A 24,652-nucleotide genomic window follows, 5' to 3' on the forward strand; every position below is an offset into this window, starting at 1 on the left:
TGCTGCTATGTCAGGCAAGCTTTTATTGATGGCAGGAGAAATCTTTGCGTGAACTCTTCATGTGCTTTGCCTGCCGATTTGCACAGAAAACCCAGCAGCCTTGTACACACTGTCCAAAGTCACTGGCACAAAAGGCTTAATAAAAGACAGTTTGACCTCGATTATCCGGCCATGTTGGGACCGGCGCTCATCAAGATAAGCGAATTGGCCGGATATGGGAGACACAATGTTTGTATAACAAGTACAGTTGTAGCTGCTGTCCAAGCTGCAGTCCCAGTGCACTGGCAGCTACAATGTAGGCAGGTAGCGTACCCCGCAATGGTGGTGTAATCTATGCTAGCCTGCGCAAAATTGTAGTCCCTTCTTCACAAAAATAAAGTATATCTTGATGTGAAAATCATACATGTTTTACCTCATTAGATATTGAGAAACCTATCATGCACATCTTATGAAATTAGTGAAATAGATCCATGAAAGTCACTGTTTTTTCTCAATTTTTGGATGAAAAAAAAAAGTCCTTCGCTGCGTGAACGCGTCCGGATAATAGAGATTCCCGGATAAAAGGAGGTTGGATAATCGAGGTAGAACTGTATCTAGAATATGTCAGCAATGTACTGGTATTCAGACTGTGATTGTGTGTTTGATAGAATATTGTGAAAAAATAGATTTTGCCTGGTGTGTTGTGATGAAACATGCTTGTGTACATTTGAAAACATGAAATTCGTGAATATGGGAGTTGTTATTGTAACTAATTGACAAATTGCCCTACATCAACGTAATTTCCATCAATGTAGGGCAATTTGTCAATCAGCGCAGTAAAAACAATCCAACAGAAGAATGTCATGAATTTGAATGGGTGTTTTTGTAATGCACAGGTACACTGTACTGAATTAATTTCCAACCCACAATGCAAGAAACAATAGACATTTGCTAGACATCCAGTAAACACATGTGACAGGGTCACTTATGACCCTGTTCTAGCTAACAATAACTGATAAATTCAGATAGAATTGGACGAGGGGGGGGGGCATCAGCGAATTTGGCAAAACTCCCTCATTGCTCTGCTACATCCAGTTCCACACCATATTATACAGTGTGGCTTCCAACGAATAGACAGGGGTACATGTAGCTTTTTGCTGGGGGGGGGGGGGGGGGGGAGTGACTCTTTGCCAATTGGTCATGACAAGAAAAAAAACTTAAAGGGTCTTCATATTTTTTGCTGCCACTTCTCTTCCCAAATTTGCCGACAAGCAAAAAACAAAACAAAACAAAACAAAAACAAAACAAAATGGGGATGGGTGGGTTAAACTCCCTTAACCCCAAAACAGAACAAAGAAAAGCAAATACATGTAAAAAAGATTAAATAGTACCACCTCCCTCCCTCCCTAGATTCACCAAATTTTCCCTTTTGACATGACATCAGTAAGAACTAGAGTAGCACTCTGAGATTGCCGACCTCTGCCAAGCAGCCTTGATTAAAATATTGTCATTTCGAAGACAGTATCTTCAACACGTACATAGAGGTACAGGGACATCTACACAATACATTTGGTGAAATTCTGATCATCCACTGTTGGGTTATTTATGACCTTTATGACCCTATGACCTCTGACCTTTGACCTCATGACCCAAAATTCTAATTGTTTGTTTCTTGCTTTGTTGTGAAGTCGCCATGCAAGTTTGGTAAAAATCTGATAATCCCTTCTTCACCTAATGGGAGATTAAACTTATTTTTATGTCCTTTGTGACCCTTGTGAACTTTGACCTTTGATCTTGTGACCCCCAAAATTGAATTCTTTCTTTCTTGACTCATTGTGAACACACTGTGCAAATTTTGTTAGAATTTGTTCATCTTTCCTCAAGTTATCATGTACACAAATAGACATATACAGAGAAACATACCTTACCAAAATCACCTCCAGCGACGCTAGGTTTCACCTAGTGGTGGAGGTAATGAGTGGTGGCCTTTGGATGAGAATATTATAGTATTTGCTATATTGATCCAGCAGCAGTGAATTTTAGGGGAAAGATAATATTTTGTGTGTGTGTGTGTGTGTGTGTGTGTGTGTGTTTAAACTATTAGGAGAGTAAAAACATGATGGCATCACTGCCACTTCCAATTTGTGTGTATTATGTGAAAATGAGAGATTTAGAATTATTCAATAGCTAATAGTAATTCCAAAATGTTTGACTCTGGAAGATATTTCTGTCATTCTATCGTGGATGTGTGAACAGATCCTCACCTGCATGAAGCCAAGTCAAGGGAGTACGCCGATCAGTGTGAAATCTTCCAGACTATCGGACTCGTCTGGAGCCTGTGTGAAATCCTCTTTGTGGAGACGCTTCCAGGTATGGAATTTCTTTATTTAATGAAACAACAGCAGCAGCAGCAGCAACAATAACAACAACAACAACAACAACAACAACAACAACAACAACACCAACAGCAACACCAACAACAACACCACCAGCGACAACAACACCAACAACACCAGCAACAAACAACAACAGCAACGTAGAATGCACTTTATACAAATGACAATGATTACCCAAGTATGGAGAAGATTTTATGAACAAACAAAAAAAAAAAGAAAAGAAAAATAGAATAGCCTAACAAGAGCAGAGGAGAAAAAGAAATTGAGCGCATAGAAATTATACTGAAGACAAGACAGTAGAGAGACAGAAGAGAGGAAAAAAAACCCAGGATAGCAAAGATGAAGAAGTAACGGACAACCAGCAAGGAGGAAATAATCACGAAAAAAAAGACGAGGAAGAAGTTCAAGAAGAAAATGAAAGGATGAGGTAAAGGAGGAGAAAATGGAAGGGAAGAAGGAGGAGAGGATGGAGATGAAGGAGAACAATAGGAAGAAGGGAAATTGAAGAAGAGAAAGAAGATGTGGCAGAAGTAGAGGAAGAAGAAGAGGAGGAGAAGAAAAAGGAAGACAATAATAGGAAGAGCTGAAACGAACAAAAGTCAAGAGTGGCTGACTTATCTACATAAGACTGACAGCAATAACTTCCCTCTGGATCGTGATTCTACCTCAGAAAATTTTTAGATAAATACAGCCTTAGTTTATTAGACAAAGATCACCATCATGGCACTCCCTGGAAGGTGACACAAAATTGAGATTAGATGGAATTTTTTCATCACTTCTCATCCCCACCTTCATCTTGGCTCATGATTTCTTGAGAGCTCCGTCTCACGGCATGCCTTTCCCTTTGGTCCAAAACATCCTTGACGGCAATTGCAAGGCGTTCTTTTACGTCCATGTGAAGGCGGCTTACTGGCATTTTGCCAGTTCCTGTACGGCATTCCTCTCAAAAACAACATTCACCGCTTTCGTTTTCAAGATGAACCAGTGATGACATTGGAAAAATCTTGCCTCACTTTCCCCCTCCAACCACTCAATCTAATGAATATTATCATTGTGTTTTCTGTCATCACAGTTTGTTTGGTTGTTGTTGTTTTTTTTCCTCCCATCTCTGTTGACTGAGAAAACCTTGACTGGCGTAATAAATGCCTGATTGATCAGAAAAAATTTTGCTGCTTGTATTCAAGCTCTCTTGCCTCCCTTCCTGCTCTGCAAATATGAATCTTCTTTGTCAACCATCAAATCATAAAAGACGGCAGTTTTGCGTCACACACACACAATTTGAGAGGGAAGCGGTACAGATGTGCACAAGTTGTGCTAGTGAATGTAAGATTCTGTCGTAAGAATTTGTCATCAGATTATAATTTCTATTTCTATCATTTTTTTTTCATTCACTTTTTTAATGTTTGTTTTGCTTAGCAACAGCCACGGAGCAGTTCTTTAATTCTGTCGTTGACCCTGGTATTCTTCTTGATGCCTGTGAGGCATTCGAGATGGAATTATTGTTTGGAATTCTGTTTAAGACCATCCTTACATTTCATTGCATAGGAAACGGGTATGCTTAGTTCATTTAACATTATGTAGAGAAGTATGAATAATGCTTTAGTAATGAGTTATATGTTCTACGTGTATGGTACTTAATGAACTTTCAGAGGGTCTATGTACGTTCAGTTGATGTCCCCCCTCCCCCCCCCCCCCCCCCTTGAAGAGTGAGTAAAGCCAGGAAAAGAAAACACGCGAAACATTTGTCCAAGTATGTTCTATTAAAACTAGCGCACAGTTTAGTAAAGACTGGTGCTGCATTGAAACACTCCGGGCACCCCCGTTCATTTTGACAGCATATTAAAGGTCCAGTTTACCTTTGGGAGCAGTGATTTGAAAAATGTTCAAGATATCGCCTTTCATGTGTAAGGTCTGTTGTACCACAAAATACCCTCCCATATGAAATTTTTGCAATAAAGCCTAAAATATAAGGAGATGTCAGTATTTGTCTTAATAAACCGTAACTGTAGACGGTTTAGTCTAGGAACAATTTTTATCATAACTATTGTTCACATTTTGTATTTATGTAACAATACATGTACTTAACATCGATTTTACTGATTCGAATTTTCACAGTGGTTGTTTCTATCCCTAACTCACATTTTACAACTATTTTAAAGCACTAATGCTGGGTTTTTGTTTCATCTGCAAATGGTAAATTATGCCTTTAAACTCCAACTGATGTCATCGCACTATCTGCGAAGCCTGCAAGTGTATGATTGTTCAAGGTTTACTGGTTATGACTATGTAGTGTTTGCCAATAGCTGATCACATTTTAAACTGGTTTGGCTGTGTTCACATCAAGATTCTCTTCTGTTTAAAATCATGTACTGAAACACAATTCCAGGTTTCTTTGTTCATTCTGTTTGGTCATCACTGTAGATCATCATTTGCTGTGCTAGGTGCACATTACAAAAAGGATAAAGATATGATATCAAAACATTAAAAAAATAGATTAAAGGCATAATTTACCATTTGCAGATGAAACAGAAACCCAGCATTAGTGCTTTAAAATTTGAGTTAGTTATAGAAACAACCACTGTAAAAATTTGAATCGGTAAAATCTATGTTAAGTATTGTTAAATATACAAAATGTGGACTATAGTAAAAAATATATATGCTTCCAGACTATGCACACCGTCTACAGCTACAGTTTATTGAGAAAAATACTGATATCTCCTTTATTTAAATAGGCTTTATCGCGAAAATTTTTATATGATAGGATGCTTTGTGGTTCAACAGACCTACATGTACACATATATGCATTAAATGTCATATCTTGAACATCCTTTAAATCACTGTTCCAAAGGTAAATAGGACCTTTAAGATACCGTGGAATCTTCAGATGTTCAAGTTAAAAGCTTACCACAGTTACATACATGTACCTGAAAAAGCTGCAAGTTGTGTAAAAATGCAATCTGCTTGCTTGCATTATACCGCAATTAGATGTACAGTAATCATTATTATTATTAAGAATGTCATTCTAAGAATGTAGCTTGTTGCCATGGGGATGAAAGATAAACTATTAAAAGGCCTGATGAGAACAAGGGAGGGAATGGTAATACATCTTTTGATGAGAAGAAATCACAAAGAAACTTGTGAGAAGTTTACATGTCTCATAATGAAATCTACATTTTGGTTGCCAAGCAACAAAGCAGAAAGTGATATGTGTAATATATTTACTAACTAGCCTGATTTACCTCCAGAATGCATAAATGTACGTGGGGATTATCATGAGATGTGGGAATTTTGATGAATTTTGTACCTTACTGAACTTACACAAAAATGAGGACTGTGTGCACTTGTATTAAAATAAATAAATAAATAAATTTGTTGAATATGTACAAAAAGTGTTCTCATAAGTATGCAAAATTTTAACTACAATCTGTAAGAGCATTTCAGTGAAATCTTCTAAAAAGTTTCCACTTTGACAGTATTTTCCAAAGTATATTTGGTGTTGTGTTTCCCTCCTTTATCGGCTTTATGATATTTTAATTCCTTAATAACACTGTGATACAGTTTGTACATGTATGTATGGAGTTTATTGAACATTTATGTGTGCTCTTATTTCTACCTCTGCCAAGGAAGGAGGTTCATATGATTTTGTCGGCGTTGATTTGTCTGTTTGCAAAATATCTCAAGAAGTTGTGGACGGATTTCGATGAAGCTTACAGGAAGAGTGGGTAATTACACAAGGAGTGGATTTAAATTTTGATAGTGATCTGGTAATTTTTATGAATTTTTGAAGGATTAAAAATTTCAAATAAGGTCAGTGAACTTTGGAGCGCAAGCTGTGTGTATTGTAACTTGAGGTTTGCATGTACATATACCTGTACTAAAGCGTGTGCTCTGCTACAGGCATCACGAAGCATGCAGGAAGCTTATTAGGTAAACAAAGTCTTTTTATCAAGTTGGAAATTGGGCAATTTTCAGCACGCGTGTATGCAGTGGCGGGTCCAGAGCCTGGTGCGCCCCCTCTTTATTTGTTGTTAAAACAAAAGAAATAAAAAGAAAAATATGAGATGAAACCCGGAAGTAGCACCAGAAATATTGCTTGCGCCCCCCCCCCCTCCCCTTTACAGAATTCCTGGATTCGCCCCCGTGTGTGGGTACCTGTAAAATCTCTTTGGTGGAAATGGAGCTGCTTGGTGGAGATCTGCGCTCTTCGAGTGCTTTTCTAGTTTGTTATTGTTATCCTCTCAGTAGGAGTGAGCGTGACAGGGCACAAAGGAAACGTGTGTGCTACTCTCCGTTGATAGCATTTTTACTTGATTGATGTAGCTGTGAAAAATTCAGCAGTGGATTCTGCAGTGAAAAGGGGATGTCAGAGCTCTATTTGAATTATGCACTTATTATGGTGGTCTAGAAGCCACTCTTACATGTATGTTATACTGTTAATTAATGTAAGTGTGTCTTCACTCTATTGTTGTTTTGTTGTTCTTTTTTGTGTGGTTTTTTTTTTTTGGTTGGGGAGGGGTGGTGGGTGTAGATCTAGAAGCATACATTTTACTTTGTGCGCCAGCTATTTTGCAAGTTTTTTATTTTCGCAAATTTCACAAGTCGGGTGCTGTTCACAAATTTTGCAACACGCAAAAGCATACACTCTCATCCCGACATGAATATGATGGCATGCATACATTTCCTCATTCATTAAAATGTACTCCACAATCGCAAATTTAACCACTTGTGAAATTGTCTGGAAGTCTCGATTCAGGAAAAATTAGACTCGCTCCAATGGCATACACGTATGTGACCCTGCATCACAAAACCAACAAAAAGTCGCCAGACGTGGATTTTGTAATAGTTAAGGGCAGATTCTGAAAGAGCAGACTATAAGCTTTAAAATGATATATAACTCAATTCAAATGGACTCCCCTTATCTATCTACAATTGTAAATACATGTACTGGAAAGAAAGCACACACTCTGGAAATATGTGAACTGAGAAAAAAGGCTCCAAAGTACATGGTCTATTCAAGAGCTTAATCTTTTCAAGCCATGCTAGTGCGGTGGAAGGGACAAAACACAGGATGTAAACCACCAGAGCAACAACAATAAAGGGATTATCAGACTAAGCTAAAATTGAGCATGTTCTAGTAACATTTTCTGTCCATGATTAATGCTAATTTTCAAGCAGTAGCGTTATCCTTTCAAAAGATGTTAGACTTGAAAGTGAAGATTGTGCAAAGGATTTCAAGAAATGAAAAGGGACCTCTAAGTCATACCTGATCATTCTACTCTCCCCCCAAAAAAGGGTTGTAGAAAACTGCTGAAACACACTTTCCCATTTGTGTCGTGATCCCAAACTAAAGAATCATGTAGAAGGATAGCTCTTCCAGAAAATATGAAAAACTCAAGACTCGGTTGACCCATTTCACCTTTTTGAGCCCTCACGTAAAATCAAGGGTTGCAACTTTTTGTTGGTTTTGTGATGCATGGTCACATATGCAGTACCCATTCCCTGAAATATTTTTATTCAAATTATTCTGGCTCTACTGAATGATTTATGGACAAAATTGTCTTTAATCCAGCATTCATATCAAACTGGGATGAAGGTGATATGTCTATCACCACTTTTGTTTGGACCAATTCTCTCCTGTTCATTTTTCCTTTCCGTGTATTGCAGGCATCTTAACCTTGTCTTTTCTCTCTCTTTAAATATCCTCCGTCTCTCTGTGCATTGTAGTTTGCTGGTGTAGGGCGCCAACAATCACCTTTTTTTAACAATCCTGGTTTTATGCAGTCTTTTTGAGTTGACTGGCTTCAGATTAGATTCAGTTCATATTCAGATTTTAAAGAGATTATAGAGCTATTTGCATGTTGTTGTTTTTTCTATAACTTTGGTATTCTCTATTAAGCTTCTGCAACCCTTCTCTTATACACATTACTCTCTATCGACTGATGTAAATTCTTGTCATTCATCCAGTCGAAGTACAAGATCAATAATTAGTTGAATCAAGAAACTGGAAAACAAACTCCCTGTTGCGACGTTTCGCCAATTATCAATTGATAATTGGCGAAACGTCGCAACAGTGAGTTTGTTTTCCAGTTTCTTGATTCAACTAAATTATTGATTACTCTCTATCTATGATTGTATCTATCTATCTATCTATCTATCTCTCACTTTATCTTTCTCTCTATTTACAGCGTATCTCTCTGTCTGTCTGTCTGTCTTTCTGTCTCTCTCTTTCTGTCTTTGTCGCTGTCTCTGCTGCCATGACAAGTCAGTTGGTTATGTATGAGCTTGTGCATTATACGATGATCAGTATCAACCTTTGTGCCTATCACACTCTTTATACCTGCGTTCATTTATGTTATTCCAAAGCCCACCTCTAAAAGCACCGGTCGATCACTACTCAGTATGCTTTTCTCTGAGTGCCAGATGTCAAAATAGAGGTTGGCTGTCTGTCAATACCTGTGGCATACAAATGTAGGTGCACAAAATCTGTGATTTAGAGCAAGGTCATAATTTTGCTATTGGTCACACACAAAGCTCCTTCCGCTCAATCAAGCATGAGTCATTGTACAATGTGAGCATTTTCATGATCAAGCCGACTCCAGGAAGCCTAGCAAATGAATTGAAATGAGGTCATGTTTTGTGAGCAAAGTATAATATTTGTCAGCCTAGTGTGATATGATGTCATTCACATGGATCTCACATGTTTCTGTGTGAATGTTATGTTCGGTAGTGTAATAACTGCTGAATTTGACTCATACACTGGCATCTCTGTGGTGAGAATACTTGTATTAAAAAGAATAAGGGATATTCTTTATATGTCACTGTATGATCATGGCATAATCCAAGTGCAATAGTGTACATAGGGTGTATCATTTTTGTTGTGATATTTTGATAGTGTCATGATTGAAATATAAACAACATATGGATACAGTGTACATTGTAGCATGATCGTAATATTATGTGATACATGTGTAGGTATGAATACTGCTGCATATTGTTTGTATTTCGGGTTTTTATGATAGAAGCGTATGATTTCAAATTTATAGATCATGAAGTATTACAGCCTCTTTGCTTTACATATCCTTGCTAATTGCTTAATATTGCTTCTTTTTGTTTGATAACCAAGAAATGACGTGATCTCAGATTGAATTAGAAGGCATATAAAAAAGATAAAAAAAAAAAAAAAAAACCACAGCAACATTGAAAGAATGATGCAATACAGTAGCATCATGTCAACCCCTTCTGTACCAGGGACAGTGTATACAATGCTATGGGTTTTATGCAAAATAGCAGTCAAGGCATCCAAGGGGGTTGATGGGAGAAGTGTCTGTTGTCATGGAGACACTGTGTACATGGCGTTCACTCACCTTCTAATGAGCTTGCCCTGTCCTGTATCCATCCAGGGGGTGTGGTCCTGCAGCAGCTCCTGGATTGGGTGCGGCTCCACTTCACCGAGGGGGATGCCAAGGCCCGCAGCGTCCTGACGGCGGAGGAGATTCAGACCAATGACGAGTACTGGTCAGCGGTGAGGACAATTATCTCTCATAGATGTTTCTTTTACAGTATGTCCCAAAAAATATTTCAATCAGTTTTTCGCGTTGATAATTACCTCCGCCGAGGGAGGAGGTTATGTTTTCGTTACCATTGGTTTGTTTGTTCGTTCGTTAATTAGTTAGTTAGTTTGTCCGTGTGCAAAATAACTCAAAAAGTAATTAACGGATTGGGATGAAACTTGCAGGAAAGGTTTAGAATGACACAAGTAACAAACGATTAACTTTTGGTAGTGATCCGAGAATTTTTTGGGAATTTATGAAGGGTTTTTGATATTTTGGCAGGTAGGGTCAATGAACTTGGGAGTTCAGGCTGCGCGTATTTGAGGTTTGCATGGGCGCACTAAAGTGCATGCTCTAGTTTCTGCTAGGGCGAGGCGCGCCGTGCAGATGAGGGGTTTATGACGTAACAAAGGCTTCTATATTGGGAGATCGGGTGACTTTCAGCACACAATGCTATATAAGTGGGTGGAAATCACTGATATCTCTATGGAAGAACAAGATCAGTGGTGGAAATGAGCTGCAGGCTTGGCGGAGGTCTGCGCTCTCAGAGTGCTTCTCTAGTTCATAATGAGATTAAACCGTCTAATGCTACTTCAGGGTTGTAAAATATAACATCTTATAGCTTGATTTTGCAGAAAACCCCTTTCAAATCAGTTAAGTAGTCACAGAGGAATGTAGATTGTTGTAAAGCATGTCATGGGTCAGATTCTTCGAAGTTTGGCACTTGGATGCTCGTGGAACTGCATATTAATGTGTAAAGATAATGGACAGAACTTGGAGGGAAGGGATTTCCGACATGCTCTACAAAACTCCTCATTTCTCTCTGACCACTAAAGCAAATCAAATGTTTCTTTGGGTTTTTTTTTTTTTTTAAATATGGGCAATGAGTTATAGTTTCATACTAAGTTGCATTTGGATTGACTCACTGTTTTTAAAGTTATCATTGCGGAGGGTCCCATTGTAATTTTTTTGGGACATACTGTACTTCATTTTTCCCTATTAAAGTAAGATTGCATGCTTGATCTGCATTATTATATCTAATTGATTAAGTTGATAGTGACTTTTCTTGATTCTTTCAAATTGTTCAAGATGGCATCAACCTTTTTTCTCTATACCATAAAGTCTATGGTCACCTTTTTGCTTACTTATTGTTGTGCAGTTTTTTTGTGATTCTTCACTCTAGTCTTAAACATATTTTGTGATAATTTTTCTCTGTCCAGATCTACATCTACGTCTTGCAGGGAAGGCTGACAGAAGCACGGCACCTGCTGTCCCTCAACCCAAAGTTTCAGCAAGACACCCATGGGGTAAGCATGTATGCACGTCATGCGTCAGTAGGATACTATTTTTCCCATATGAGGTTTTACCCTTACAAATGTTTCCCCAACTGTTTTGGAGGAAAAGATAGATAGATAGATAGATAGATAGATAGATAGATAGATAGATAGATAGATAGATAGATAGATAGATAGATAGATAGATAGATAGATAGACAGACAGACAGATACATGTAGATAGATAGATAGATAGACAGATAGATATGTAGATAGATAGATAGATAGATAGATAGATAGATAGATAGATAGATAGACAGACAGATACATGTAGATAGATAGATAGATAGACAGATAGATACATGTAGATAGATAGATAGATAGACAGATAGATATGTAGATAGATAAATAGATAAATAGATAGATAGATAGATAGATATGTAGAGAGAGAGAGAGAGAAAGAAAGATGAATAGACAAACAGACAGACAGACACAGACAGAAAGAGAGCAGAGGATGTCAGATATTAAACACACAAAACTTTTCTGCAAGGGGCAACTTTTCATTGTTTCTTTTCTCAAAGTGTGACCAGGGGGCAAATGGTGAATGTCAAGTATTAAACATACCTTTTCAGTGATGAACTTTTCCGTGATTATCTGTTATTTGCCTCATTTTGTTAAGATTAAGCCACTTTGTTTCAGTAGATTCGTCCAATATGAATCTCTGCTGCACACACTTATTCACTCATTCCCCCGTCTCCCATCTCCGTCAGGCCTTTGGGAAAATCGACGAGTTGATGCGACGCATGCCTGTGTTTGGCGCCCTTGGTCGGCAGTCGGTCACAGAGTTCGACCTCAAGTGGCGCCACTGGCAAGACCTGTGTCGGCAGTGCCTCGAGGATCACAGCTTCACCTCCTATCCACGGCTGGAGGTCATCTGCAAGGTCAGTATTCAATTTCATTATTCTGCTATACCCCTATTGATACTATAGACGCTTCATTCACAAAATACTGTGGGAAATGCACGTTGTAGAAGTGAGTGATAACTTGAGGTCTGGACAGGACAAGTAATGTAATAATAGTTTAATATGTAGCATATAGATAGGAACAAGAATGAACTTTTACAACAATGCAAATACATGCAAATTTATTTCAAGTAATCAATAAATAGGAGTAATCCAACTGCTTTAGGTGGGAAGATGCGAAGCAAACCTCCCTCGTATCTGATGAGTGTGTGTATCTCTGTATAACCATGTCTCCCCCCCCCCCCCCAATCTCTCTGACTCTCTCATAGATCCTATCTGGGGACCAGAAGGTACTCCTGGAGGATCTGTCAGACCTGGTCCAGGAGCTGGGAGGTTGGTACCATCTCATGGTCTCCAGGCTCCTGTACACCAACCCTACGGTCAAGGCCCTGGACCTGCACTTTCACGCGAAGGTCAGTGGACAAATGTCAAATCTCTTTCCTCTCAAACCACAAGTCATCGAGTGACAGGCTTCTTCAAGTGCTGATTGGCACAGATCAATCTGTATTAATCCACTGAGATGTTTCCGCTCTCAAGCATAAGCTTGTTGATTCTCAGCCAAAAGGGCCCAGTTACATCAAGCTCTTGTATTAAAAAAAAAAAAAAAAAAAAATATATATATATATATATATAAGACAGAAAGAGCTAATTCGATGCTCTGCCAGAATTTGAGAGTAAAACAAGGGAAGAGCATTGTTGTATTATCAAAGAGTGCATACATGACTCACAACAAACAACATACATGCATACCAAGCTAGAACATGCAACATACGTACATGACCCACAACAAACAACATACATGCATAACCAGCTAGAGCACAGTACATACATGACCCACAACAAACAACATACACGCATACCGAGCTCGTTGTCATATTGACTTTAATACTCTATCACACAATCCAAAATGTTTGGCACATTTGTGTAATCAACCATTGTGTTTGACAAAACTTTTGCCATTCGCTCGTAGAGAAGCAGTCATGTTATAATGATGTAAAAGACTCTCAAAATGTGTATCTAGCAAAGTGTGTTTGCATAGTCAACATGAACTGACAATACATATTCCTCAGGGGAGAGGGGTAGAGAAGAAAACTACCAGTTTAGGGTCCCCCCCCCCCCCCCCCCCCCCCCGTTTGTAAAACACTTCATTGTAGTTACTGTGCAGATTCTTATTTCTTTGCATTTTAGATTTGTTTTGTGATTTAAAGCAAATACTTCAAAAGGATTGCAGAATGCTCTCTTTTCTTGCTTTAATAGAAGCATTATACTTTTTTCCTTTTTTGGTTGTTGTAATGAGTAGGAATTATGTAATCTCATTTAAAATCCATTCATAGTAAAATATGGGAGTTTGATGAAAATTCTTGATTTGTTTTTTCAAGTTACGCTCACATTCATATTTATGTAGTTTTTTTTTTTGTAATTATTCACACTACTGTATACACCATATACATTGTATATAGTGATTCTGATTATTTGCAAATCAAGATTTCCTGTCAGTGTCATAAAAATGGATACATTTTTTATCATGGCGTGCAGTAATGTACAGAGAAATGTATGTGTGAACGTTGCATTCATGCTGGAGTCAGATTTGATATCTTTTTGCATATTGTGAAATTTTCAAGTATACCATCCAACTTGCAGAATTTGCAAAAAATAAAAACCCCACGAAAGATATCCTGTATACAGTGTCTAACATTGATCATGTAAATCGGTCCTTCCAGGCCAGTATGGATGCTCTGGGTGTGTCTGGTAGGATGACGCCACTGGATACCATCTTGGACAAAGCCCTGGAGTTTGACATCTATCAGATGATTAAGATTAGCAGGTGAGAAGGACATCAAAAGATTTCAAAACAAAGGCACAACACGTTCCACATTTAGTTTAATGATCACAGATAGCCGCAGTCACACTGGCAAAAGGTTGTTTAATTTAAGATTACGATCTTAAAGATCTTGAAGTTTTGCCAGTGTGACTGCAAACTTCTCATGAAACTTCCCTCAGAAACAAGATATGAATATTTAAAGTTGTGTTGGATTGGTCCCTTGTATTTCTCCGTTCCAACTGTCTGTCTGTCTCAGTGTCCATCCTAATGTCCATCCCAATGTCCATGCGTCGGGCTAGGTGTTTTTTGTTGTTTTTTTTTATACTTTGCCTAAACAATATAGCATCCATCCCTTACAGACCTGCCAAGTCTCCCTGATTGGGCCGGACGCTCTTTGAAGAGTTAAAACAGCTCTCTTTAAAATGCCCTGAGAAAAAAAGAAAAAAAAAAAACACAGACAAACAAACAAACTACATTTCAAAGACCTCCTTCATCTTGGATTCATTCTCAAATATTTAGTTGTTTATAACAAATGGATACACCTTCGTAAATCCTCCTTGAAACCTGCATGATTGTCCTGTGTGAATGTTGCCAGCTCTTCTCTTAATACAAAGCACAATACAAATTCATTTTATTTTATTTTTTTTTTTTTTATGATAGTTGATGTGTATTTTTTGTGAAGCAGTAAGAAATATTCTTTATGAATGTATTGTAGAAGTATATATTGTAATATACAGTGTATTGTATATAATAGTCTGTAAAGCACATTGAGATACTTTAATAACAAGTGTCAAATGCACTATTTAAAAGCCAGCTATTATTATTGTTGTTGTGGAACTTTTACTTTGCAAGCTTGATATGTGCAAGTTTCCTTTTTTTTTTTTTACCCCAAATGAGATTCTTGCCATCAAAATAATGTTTCTGACTGTGCATCAGTAGGCTTTTTGATCCATGGAAGTTACTAGCCCTGTTATCACTTTATTGTTTTCCCCCGTTGTTGTATCAACCAGTGCAAACATGAGCAACTGGTGGTTTGTAGCCCACCTGGCGGACCTTCTACACCACTGTGGCCAACTGGATTCACACCAACTCAAGTGAGTAGGAACCAGTGATCTCTAGAGGAAGTATATCTAGATATCTCATTGGCCCATTCACGCTGTACAGACAATTGAAGCCACCAAGCTGCCATGTTACTGCACCCACTCTATGGGAACTTGCAGCCGTTTTCCAGCAGATTCTATCACCAAGGTCACTTGATGTTGTCAACTCCATACACAAGTGTATGGGCGATGTGCGTGATAAGATGGCGGCACAGTGGCTTCAAAGCGATGGGCCAATGTGATATCTAGATATAGAGATCAGTGGTATGAACAAGTCATAGTGGGCAGAGGATGGGTGTTGGCAGTTCTTCATGCATATTCATGAGGAAAGCCAGTCATTAATTATTTATCAAGGTGAATAATATGAATTGAATATCTTCCTGGACGACCTCAAGTAGGGGCCTCCGGAAGACTCATCAATGTGACTGTGTCATTCATGCGTGAAAGGATTCTCACTACTGTGAAAGGTTGACTTCTAATTTGATATATGTGACCCTGTATGGTATCACAAAATTAACAAAAAGTTGCCAGACATGGCTTTTCAGCTAAGAGCAGACTCTGAAAGAGCAGACTTTCAGCTTTTAAATGATGTATAACTTAAAGTCCAGTGGATTTTCTATTACAAACCTATCTGAATATTGAAAAGAAAACACATACTCTGGAAAAGTGTGTACGGACAAAAAGGGCTCTGAAGTATCAGGGTCTATTTATGTGCTTTATCTTACTGTGCCAAGCTCAATACAATGACTTGGACAAAAATAAAAAAGAATATGAAACTTCATAGCAACTACAATGAAGGGATTATCAGAGTAAGCTGAAATTGATAATGCTCTATCAACACATTGTACCCATGACTAATACTAACTTTCAAAGTAGTAGCTTCACCCTTTGTAAAGTTATTAGAGTTGAAAATGTGTAAAGGGTTTTTTGAGAAATGAAAAAGAGGTCTCTTCGATTCACCTGATCACACTATCCGACAAAAAAAAATGTTCTGGAAACAAATGCTAAAGGCACAATTTTTTTTTATAGGAAAGGAGTGATAGGATGGAGTTTGAAAGTGTAATCAAGCTATACCGAGGGTACTGCAGTGAACTTTAAAACAATACATGATAAAAACTGCACCATAAAATTCCTTTTTACTGTTTGGTTTCATAATATTTAAAAAAAACAAAAGCTCTTAAAAAAGATAGATGTGGTTGGTGCTTTCAATAACATTTTGCCCAAATCAGGATGAGATACACAGTACGCATGAAAGAGTATCCTAATTTGGTTTGTTTTGTTTTGAGCACTTTTTGAATTAACAGTGACGTCTCTCCACGATTTCTTTCCATCCAGCTTTGGCTCTGATTTACGGGAGTTCCTCCTTCTGGAGTACGCCTCCACGTTGATGTCACACAACAGGTAGGTTGCATCACGCATGATTCTTATCTCAGCTACGCATTCATGCCATGTCATCTCAACATCAAATGGACCAATAATGACTGGTGCATATAAAATCTTATGAAAAAATAATAACTTTCATTTATCTGTCCTATGATCAATAACAGCTTTCCTAAAATTTCTTAAAATTACGTGTTGGGTAAATATTGAAAAACATTCCCGTGAGCTCAAGTTTTCGTGTGCTCTGTTGTATTGCTAGTCAGCATATGCTTTTTTTTTGTGTGTGTAGTGAACTGCTGTATGATTCCTTTTATGACCGTATATCACCGAATATATCATGTTTTTGTTTATTTTTTTCTATATGTACTCAACACATGTTCTTAATAGTTTTTAAAAAAAGTTGCAATAAGGTATCATACAAAATCCTGCAGCATTTCATCCGAAGTTCTGACAGATGATTGAATTAATTTTTTAATGATATTAGTTACTGTGTAGTGTTGACTTTGACTATTAAGCAGCTCGTAGAAACAACATAATACACTCAAAAATTGGATTGTGGGTTATATCACTGTGCCTTTATTTTGTCTTCGTTGTTTTGTCTTCTCTTTTGTTTCCAGTCTATGGCATATAGTTGCAGACTACTTTGATTACTGTCATCAATTTGGAAGGTACGTTGATTTGATGTCTGTTTTTGTTTGTTTGTTTGTTTGTTTGTTTGAGGGAGGGGACGTGAGATGGACATGCATAATTAGAACCATGAAACAAATTTTAATGGAAATGAAGTTGTATTTTGCAGTCAGTAGTTTGTTTCAATGCGTTCGCATACCTTACTACAAATTTGAAACCTAGAACATAGATCTTACTCTCAAATTTTGCTTCTTGTGGAAAATTATGCAGTTTGCTCTGAATACAGTTCACTGTCATCATACCACAAACCTGAAGGCTAAAGAGCAAAAGCATAGCACATTTCAGCATTTCTGCAAAACTCAGCAAAACAAATTGATGTATGATATTCCGCTGTAAAGATACCTGCAAAAATACCTGCCAAAAAGACAAGACGCAGTCCAGTTCATATGACCTTTAACCCTTTGAGTGCTACATTCGCACACCTGACTCAATGACCTTCCAACTGTGCATATTTTGCTCAAATCCACAACCATGTGCAAACAGGTGGATAAACTGCAATATGCCACAGTACATTACAGCTTGCAATTTTGTCTACAACATTGCTGTACTGCATTTTTAGCAGAAATAACAATAATGTCTTCTTTATCCAGGGTAGCCTCTTCAGTATTGCCACTCCTCTACCAGAGGATCCTGCCATTATTATCACCCTAGCATTGCCAGGTACCCATTTATACACCTGGGTCATGAGGGACATATAGTGGGTAAAAACATCTTGTCCAAGGACGTAAGCACTGGGCGGGAATCAAACTAGGGTCCTTCGATTGGAAGTCGGGAGTCTTATCCACTATCCCACAGCTCCTCAACGGTCAACCCTTTTCCATGTACACCCCCTGGAGTGTAGGGCAGCAACGAAAGGTTCTCCACCAGTCTCCGTTGCTGGCCATCCTCTGGAGAGAAGCCCAGGACTGTTGTGTTGTCTTAGAAAACACAATTTTGTCCAAAAGTGCTCATATGTTGCATTCTCTAAATTATTGCAACATGGCACACACAAAGAGTGAAAGAAAAAGTAGGCGCACCTCTCATTATTTCTAACATTAAGTGTGTTCTCTCTTCCTTTGCAGGCACTACTTGGAATTGTTCATCGAGAGGATTCCCCTGCAAACGGAGAGGAAAGCTCTAAAGGTCCTGAAATTGTGTGAGGACCGAAACATGCAGGAACAAGGTAAAAAGTGGTGCTCTGACTTACACTTAAAAAAAAATAATAAGCTAGAAAAGCACTTGTAGAGTGTAGACCTCCGCCAAGCAGCTCATTTCCTCCGACTACTCGTATACATGCATGCTGAAAATCAATTCGCCAGTATAGTATCTTTTGTTTATACGTCATCAGCTTCCAGCTATGTGGTGCCTCGCCTGAGCATGTGCTTTAGAGCGCGTATGCAAGGGCTTTTAGACTCTCATCTGCCAAAAGATAAAAAATCACTCAAAAATCCATAAAAATCCCCTGATCACTGCCAAATTTAATCACAACATCTGTTTCTTGTGTCATTGTCAACGTTTCCTACAAGTTTCATTCAAATCCGTTTACAACTTTTTGAGTTATTTTGCAAGCAAACAGACAAACAAACCAACCCCGATGATAACAAAATCTCCTTCGTGGGTGGAGGTGATAAAAACCGATGTATGGTTTACTGTACTACACCTCTCACCTTTGCCTGATACATGCCAAGAGTACAGAAGAGTTGAACAAGACTATCTGTCTCACTGTCCCTCTTTCTCTCTTTCTTTTTTCTCCCTCACAGCCCAGAGTATTTGCAAGGTTCTCGGAATGCGTTGCTACCGACAGGGTCGCCTCGGCTCCGCCCTGTCGTGGTGCCTCCGGTCGCACGACCCCACGTTTGCCACCTACCTGGCCGACAAGTTCCTGACGGAGTACAGCCTGAAGGGGGGCTTCACCAACATCGACCTCCTGGACAATCTGGGAGCGGGAATGCTCCTCAGTGACCGGCTCACATTTCTTGGTAGGAAAACAGGTGCCCTCCCCCCCCCCCCCCCAAAAAAAAAAAAAAAAAAAAAAAATCTTTGAGAAATACAGTTTCTATCTTTTTACAAATATTTGATGAGGAAAGTGTCCCATGTAGACTCACATTCCTTGGTATGGAATTAGGTTTTTCCCCTTCCTCCCAACATCTGAAAAGAAATACAGTTTCTGTCTTTTATGAATATTTGATGAAAAAAAGTGTCCCATTTAGACACAAATTCCATGGTAGGGAGTAAGCTTCCCCCCCCCCCCCTCAAAAAAAAAAAAAAAGAATTCTGTCTCTTGCAATTATTTGATATGAAGAAAAGTGCCCCATTAAGACCTGCATTACTAGATAGGAAGCTGGGTTTTTCCCTCTTCTCCCAAAATCTTTAAGAAATATGATTTCTATCTTTTAAAGATACTTGATGAAGAAAGTATTCAATTTAACTGGCATCTTTAGATAATATGTGACCCGCTACAACAAAAAGGTCCTAAAGTCGCGCACGGTCGAAGCCGTGGAAATCGAGTTTGAAGTCAGAGCATTAAAATTGGTCAAAACTTACGATTTTCTGATTTTGATATATTATTGGAGTCTAACATGTCTTCTATCATCTGTCGAAATTTTGAAGCAAAATGGTGAAAGGAAAGACCAAAAAATAGCGTTTTTCTGAGCCATGTTTTTTGGCGTTTCAACGAAGCAGAAACTGGTTCGAAAATTTGGATTGAGCGCGACAGATAGGTTCCGCCCCTAACAACGACCAGAGTGATCTCATTGGTCAGTTTGCTGCTTGCTGCTAACCGAAGCGTGAAGCTCGCACACTGCCCAGTCGACTGGTGCGTGCGGGCGGGGTGCGCTATGGTCAGCCGCTTCTCACATCCTGGTCACTGATTGGTTGGTGAGGAGACCGCCGACGCTGATGTGCTTGAATGAACTCTTCGGGGGTTGCTAGGGCTTACCTTCTATTGTCCAGAGGTGAAAACTGACTTGCGTGTGTTGATCGCGATTGCGTCGAAAGGAAGACTTTTAGGGCGCTTTTCTCGAAACAGTGATTTTCCAGACGTCTCGACATGCTCTCTTTTAAACATCGATATCTCCGCAGCCGATTATTTTTATAAAATGTGTTATATATCAATTTAAAGCAGAAAGATTAGGGGATTATACTATGCAATTTTCAAATGATCGACCTCTCCCGACTTTAGGATCATTTTGTTGTAGCGGGTCACATATGTATTGTAACAGTAACATACTAAAGGGAGCAATTATGGATAACCTTGATGTAAACCCTGAAAATTGTATCTTGCATTTTGTAGGATTTCAGGAATATGCACCTTCAGGTGTTAGACAGAAAACTTGATCTTCATATTTCAGTAAAGTTGTTTTTGTGTTTTATTCTTAGCCTGTATTTCTTTTTTCCCCATGGAAATTTGTGAGGGGAGAAAAAAATGAAGCTGAAAAAGTTCCAATAGGAAAGTTCTTTTCCTTGTAACAAAAGTCGTCCTTGATGTGGCCTTTGTATAAATTTTTGTACCTTCAATTTGTAATGCTTGTCCAGATATTGGAGCTTTTCTGACAACACAAATGTCCATGGTTTTTCATCGTCTTGATTTTGGTTTTGTTTTGTTTTTCTCCATCTGTACAGGCAAGTACAGAGAGTTCCACCGACTGTACGAGCAAGGTGACTTCAGGGAAGCTGGGGCTCTTCTTCTGTCCCTGCTACGAGCGAGGCTTGCTCCTAAACAGTGAGTATCTGTGCTGACTTTAGTACTGCATGGTCTCCATTGATCGTCCTCGATCATACAAATTTTGGGGGTATCTTGCGCAACTAGATATTAGTATACGTATTAGATATAAGATATTCACTGGCCCAGGACCAACGGGCAAGTTGTGGTGTCGAGATTTCATGAAATCTGATTTTCCTCTCAAAAATCTGATTTTTAAAGATATTTCTTCTGTTTGTTTGTTTGTTTATTTTTTTATGCCAAGAAGTTGTCATCTCTGCCTGGGCCCGATTTCATAAAAAGGTTGCTACCCAAGTAATTTTTTGCTGGAGTAGCAAGTGTCATGGTAATGACAAGAATCATGCTTTGCCTGTTGCTATGGGCATTTGCCATTCTTGCAGGAGGTGTCATTTTTACATCTTGTATGAAATGGGGCCAGATCAGCAATTGAATATCGGATATCCTTCCAAATAGTTCAGGGTCATGTCGTCGCCTGTGTCGCTGTTTTTCCTGTCACGCCACAATTTTCCCAACCCTCCATTTCTGACAAGGAACTCTCTTCCTTTCCTCTCCTTGCCCTGCAGGTTTTGGCTGACCCTGCTGACCGATGCCCTCCCACTCCTGGAGCTGGACGAACTGGTATTCAGCAGCGCACAGACCTACGAGCTCCTCCAGTGTCACGAGGAACTCGACAGGTGGTTCAAGTCAGAGGAATACCAGCGGGATGTTCTCCCCAAAAAGAGCAAGGTGAGGATGGAAGGCACTGTTAAATGATATGGACTGGCCTTGAGGGGGATACGACATTTATTGCCTGAACTAGAATTATATTGCCCCTGTCGGAGATTCTAGTGAGGGCAACTAATCTTTTTTTTGGGGGGGGAGGAGAATCTGTGAATTTTGCCAAGAGCCGAAATTCATGAAAGTAAAGTGCATGCAAAAATTTTGTTTTCACATCGAACTGAACGAATGAACTGAATGCCAGTACAATGCTGCATGCTTCCCAAGTCAACTGTTAGTATGTGTACAAGTGGTGCACATTCATTGTGTGTGTATGTGTGTGTGTTTTAAACTGTGAGTGTTTAGCAGTGGGCATTCAATTTAATTTTGTTGTATGTTTTATATCGACCAATAGTGTGTGTTCAAAAAATTCCTGTATCACTAGTACCCATACATGTAGTATGCTCATAATTTTTTTGTGGTCGGCAATTCGCAAAAACTACATGCCATGAAAAAGCGTGTCATTCCAATTCACAAAAGTTTTACGCCATGAATGTTTCTTGTTTCAAAGTTATTTACCCGTTGAGGAAGAGTCCCAAGTATGCTCGGGCAGGTGTCTCTGGGAAATGCGTGTTGTAGCAAAATCAAACCGTCCTCAACGGGTTAAAGTCTGCTAAATGCTGTGCTTGTCTCTCCGTTTGTATCGTTAGGGTCAGCTGGAGTTGGAGAAGGAGAAACTAGAACTGCTCCAGCTTGGTCTCTCAAGAAACCTGGCCCAGGCCGTGCTGAAGGAAGGCTGTGGCTGTCTCCCCGCCTCGTGATGCCAGGCCTGTCCCACTGTACCATGTGTTTGACCGCTGGTCATGTGAGTGACCGCCGGCCTTATGTTTGACCGCTGGCCATGGGTATGACCGCTGTCCAACAGTGGCTCTCCTCCATACAGCACAGACAATTTTGAATTTTGAAAGAAACCATGGACATTTTCTACCCCGGAGACAGCCCCTACCTTATCATTGGCTGTGTGCATGTGTATCTTCCTTTAACACAGGCAGTTTACCACAATTGACCGCTGACCATGTGTTTGACCACTTACCATGTGTAAGACCGCTGTCCAACAGTGGTCTTCCTCCATACAGCACAGACAAGTTTGAATTTTGAAAGAAACCATGGACACTTTCTACCCTGGAGACACCCCCTACCTTATCATTGGCTGTGTTAATGTCTTCTTTTAACCCATTCCCTACAGCAGGGCTCCACACTAACTTTTATTTTTGGTGGCCCAAAGGCAAACATCCGACCTTTTTTGGTGGCCCGATCAGGCCACCAAATTCTTCATTTCTGAAATTTTGGTTTCCCGGCGTGCATTTTTGGTGGCCCCGGGCCACCGTTAGTGTCGAGCCCTGCCTACAGGAACCTGGCAGCCTGTGTATTAAATCTATGGGGATTTCAGAATTCGGCACGGAACGGGTTAACCCAGGCAATCAACTTCAAGCCATTCTAACTTAAGTATAGCATATTCCCATGGCATGCACATTGTGTATATGAATTGAAGAGGGAACAAATTCTCTGTGTCTCTTGTCATATAGTGGTTTGTTTGTTTTTTTGTTATATTTTGGATTATCCCTTTCTATCACGAAACCATGCTGTATAATTTCTGAGGCAGAGATTGTGAATTACGTTATCAAATGAAACTCTCCATCTATATTTGTAATGTTGCAGAAATGAACTGATGAAAGGACATACTGTATGTGTCATTGGCTACGGTCCCACATTGCGCTCTGTAACTTTTAAGGGATTGCAATCAGATTTCAGTGCAAGGTTACACTGTGATAAGGCAGCTCTTTGCTTTGATTTAGGATATGGATCCAGCTATGGTTGAATGCCTCAGTAAGCAATCTCCAAGGGTAAAATGTTTACTAATGTTGCTCCAGAACAAGCTTTACTGGATGTCAAATTCAATCAAATTAATTGAATTCTACCAAAGTTATTGATAGCGATTTGGTCATAGCATAGTCCCATTTGACAATCTCATTGTAGCCATGTTTGTTATAGCGGAAGTGCACTGTACGAAGGCAGTGGGCAGCAAGGGGAATTTTATTTCATGTTGATCTGGACGGTGCTCCACTGTATCAACTTTTTGCCCCATACAGTATTGTTTTCTTTGCCCCTTTGATGACTGTAATGTGACCCACTGATTTTGATTTCGGACCTAGCTAAATCTCGACAAAGCTGTCGTTCAATTTCTGCAAATGACTTATAATTATGTCTGTGTCAAACTTGACCTTGAGGTCTGAATGCTGTATATAATATATGACAAAAACATCCTTGAATATTTTGGTTATTGAAATTTGTTCATACATGTCTGTTATATACTACACATTGTTTTGGTAAGTGTCATAAACATTTGTGAATAGAGTACAACACATTTGTTTTTTCCAATGTGTTTAGATGCAAGGTTTTTGTCAAATATACTGTAAAGGGCATACACTGTAGTTCAAGACTTCATGTAAAGTTGAAATGAGAGAGAGAGAAAGAGAGATAAAGATAAATAAAGAGAGAGGGAGAGAGAGAGGGAGAGAGCAGAAAGATAAACTCTAATGTCACCTGCATCTTCTTGTCTGTGTTTGTACAGTGTATTTTGAAAAAATACAATTTGTAAATGCCAGTCCCTTCAGTTTGATACTGTCTTGCATTATTTTGATTTCATTTGGCATGTGTTGTGTCTTTCTGTATTTTGAAGAAATTGCCTAACAAGTAGAATCTGTTAGCATAATCTTCTCTTGCAAGTGTACCAGCACTTTTTAATGAGTGCTCAGGGATGGAAGATGATGCTGTCTTTGTGAAAGAGATGTCTGTTTATTCAAATTCATGAAATTCTGTCGGTGAGATGTGTTCATTGCAACTGATTGACAAATTGCCCTACATCGACGTAAATAAGCACTGAATTTATCCTGGCTACTACTAAAGCACTGATCCAATCAGTGCTTATTTATGTCGATGTAGGGCAATTTGTCAATCAGATGTTTGTTTGTTTGTTTCTTTGTTT

At 39.0% G+C, this 24,652-nt stretch overlaps 1 protein-coding gene across 1 annotated transcript in view; it reads left to right on the top strand.

The window, feature by feature from the left end:
• LOC140232250 (nuclear pore complex protein Nup85-like) overlaps positions 1–24,271 on the top strand; it is a 44,036-nt gene extending 19,765 nt beyond the window's left edge. The window contains exons 6-19 of the mRNA XM_072312383.1: positions 2,236–2,349; positions 9,776–9,897; positions 11,146–11,232; positions 11,970–12,140; positions 12,491–12,634; positions 13,943–14,046; positions 15,054–15,137; positions 16,479–16,544; positions 17,141–17,191; positions 18,272–18,372; positions 18,950–19,168; positions 20,811–20,910; positions 21,474–21,636; positions 22,317–24,271. Coding sequence (XP_072168484.1) covers positions 2,236–2,349; positions 9,776–9,897; positions 11,146–11,232; positions 11,970–12,140; positions 12,491–12,634; positions 13,943–14,046; positions 15,054–15,137; positions 16,479–16,544; positions 17,141–17,191; positions 18,272–18,372; positions 18,950–19,168; positions 20,811–20,910; positions 21,474–21,636; positions 22,317–22,427 — 1,637 coding nt within the window. The 3' untranslated portion in view covers positions 22,428–24,271. The remainder of the gene's footprint in view (positions 1–2,235; positions 2,350–9,775; positions 9,898–11,145; positions 11,233–11,969; positions 12,141–12,490; positions 12,635–13,942; positions 14,047–15,053; positions 15,138–16,478; positions 16,545–17,140; positions 17,192–18,271; positions 18,373–18,949; positions 19,169–20,810; positions 20,911–21,473; positions 21,637–22,316) is intronic.
• The last annotated feature ends 381 nt before the right edge of the window (positions 24,272–24,652 follow it).

The sequence above is a fragment of the Diadema setosum genome, chromosome 8 (genome assembly GCF_964275005.1).
Source record: "Diadema setosum chromosome 8, eeDiaSeto1, whole genome shotgun sequence".
NCBI classification, from domain to species: domain Eukaryota; kingdom Metazoa; phylum Echinodermata; class Echinoidea; order Diadematoida; family Diadematidae; genus Diadema; species Diadema setosum.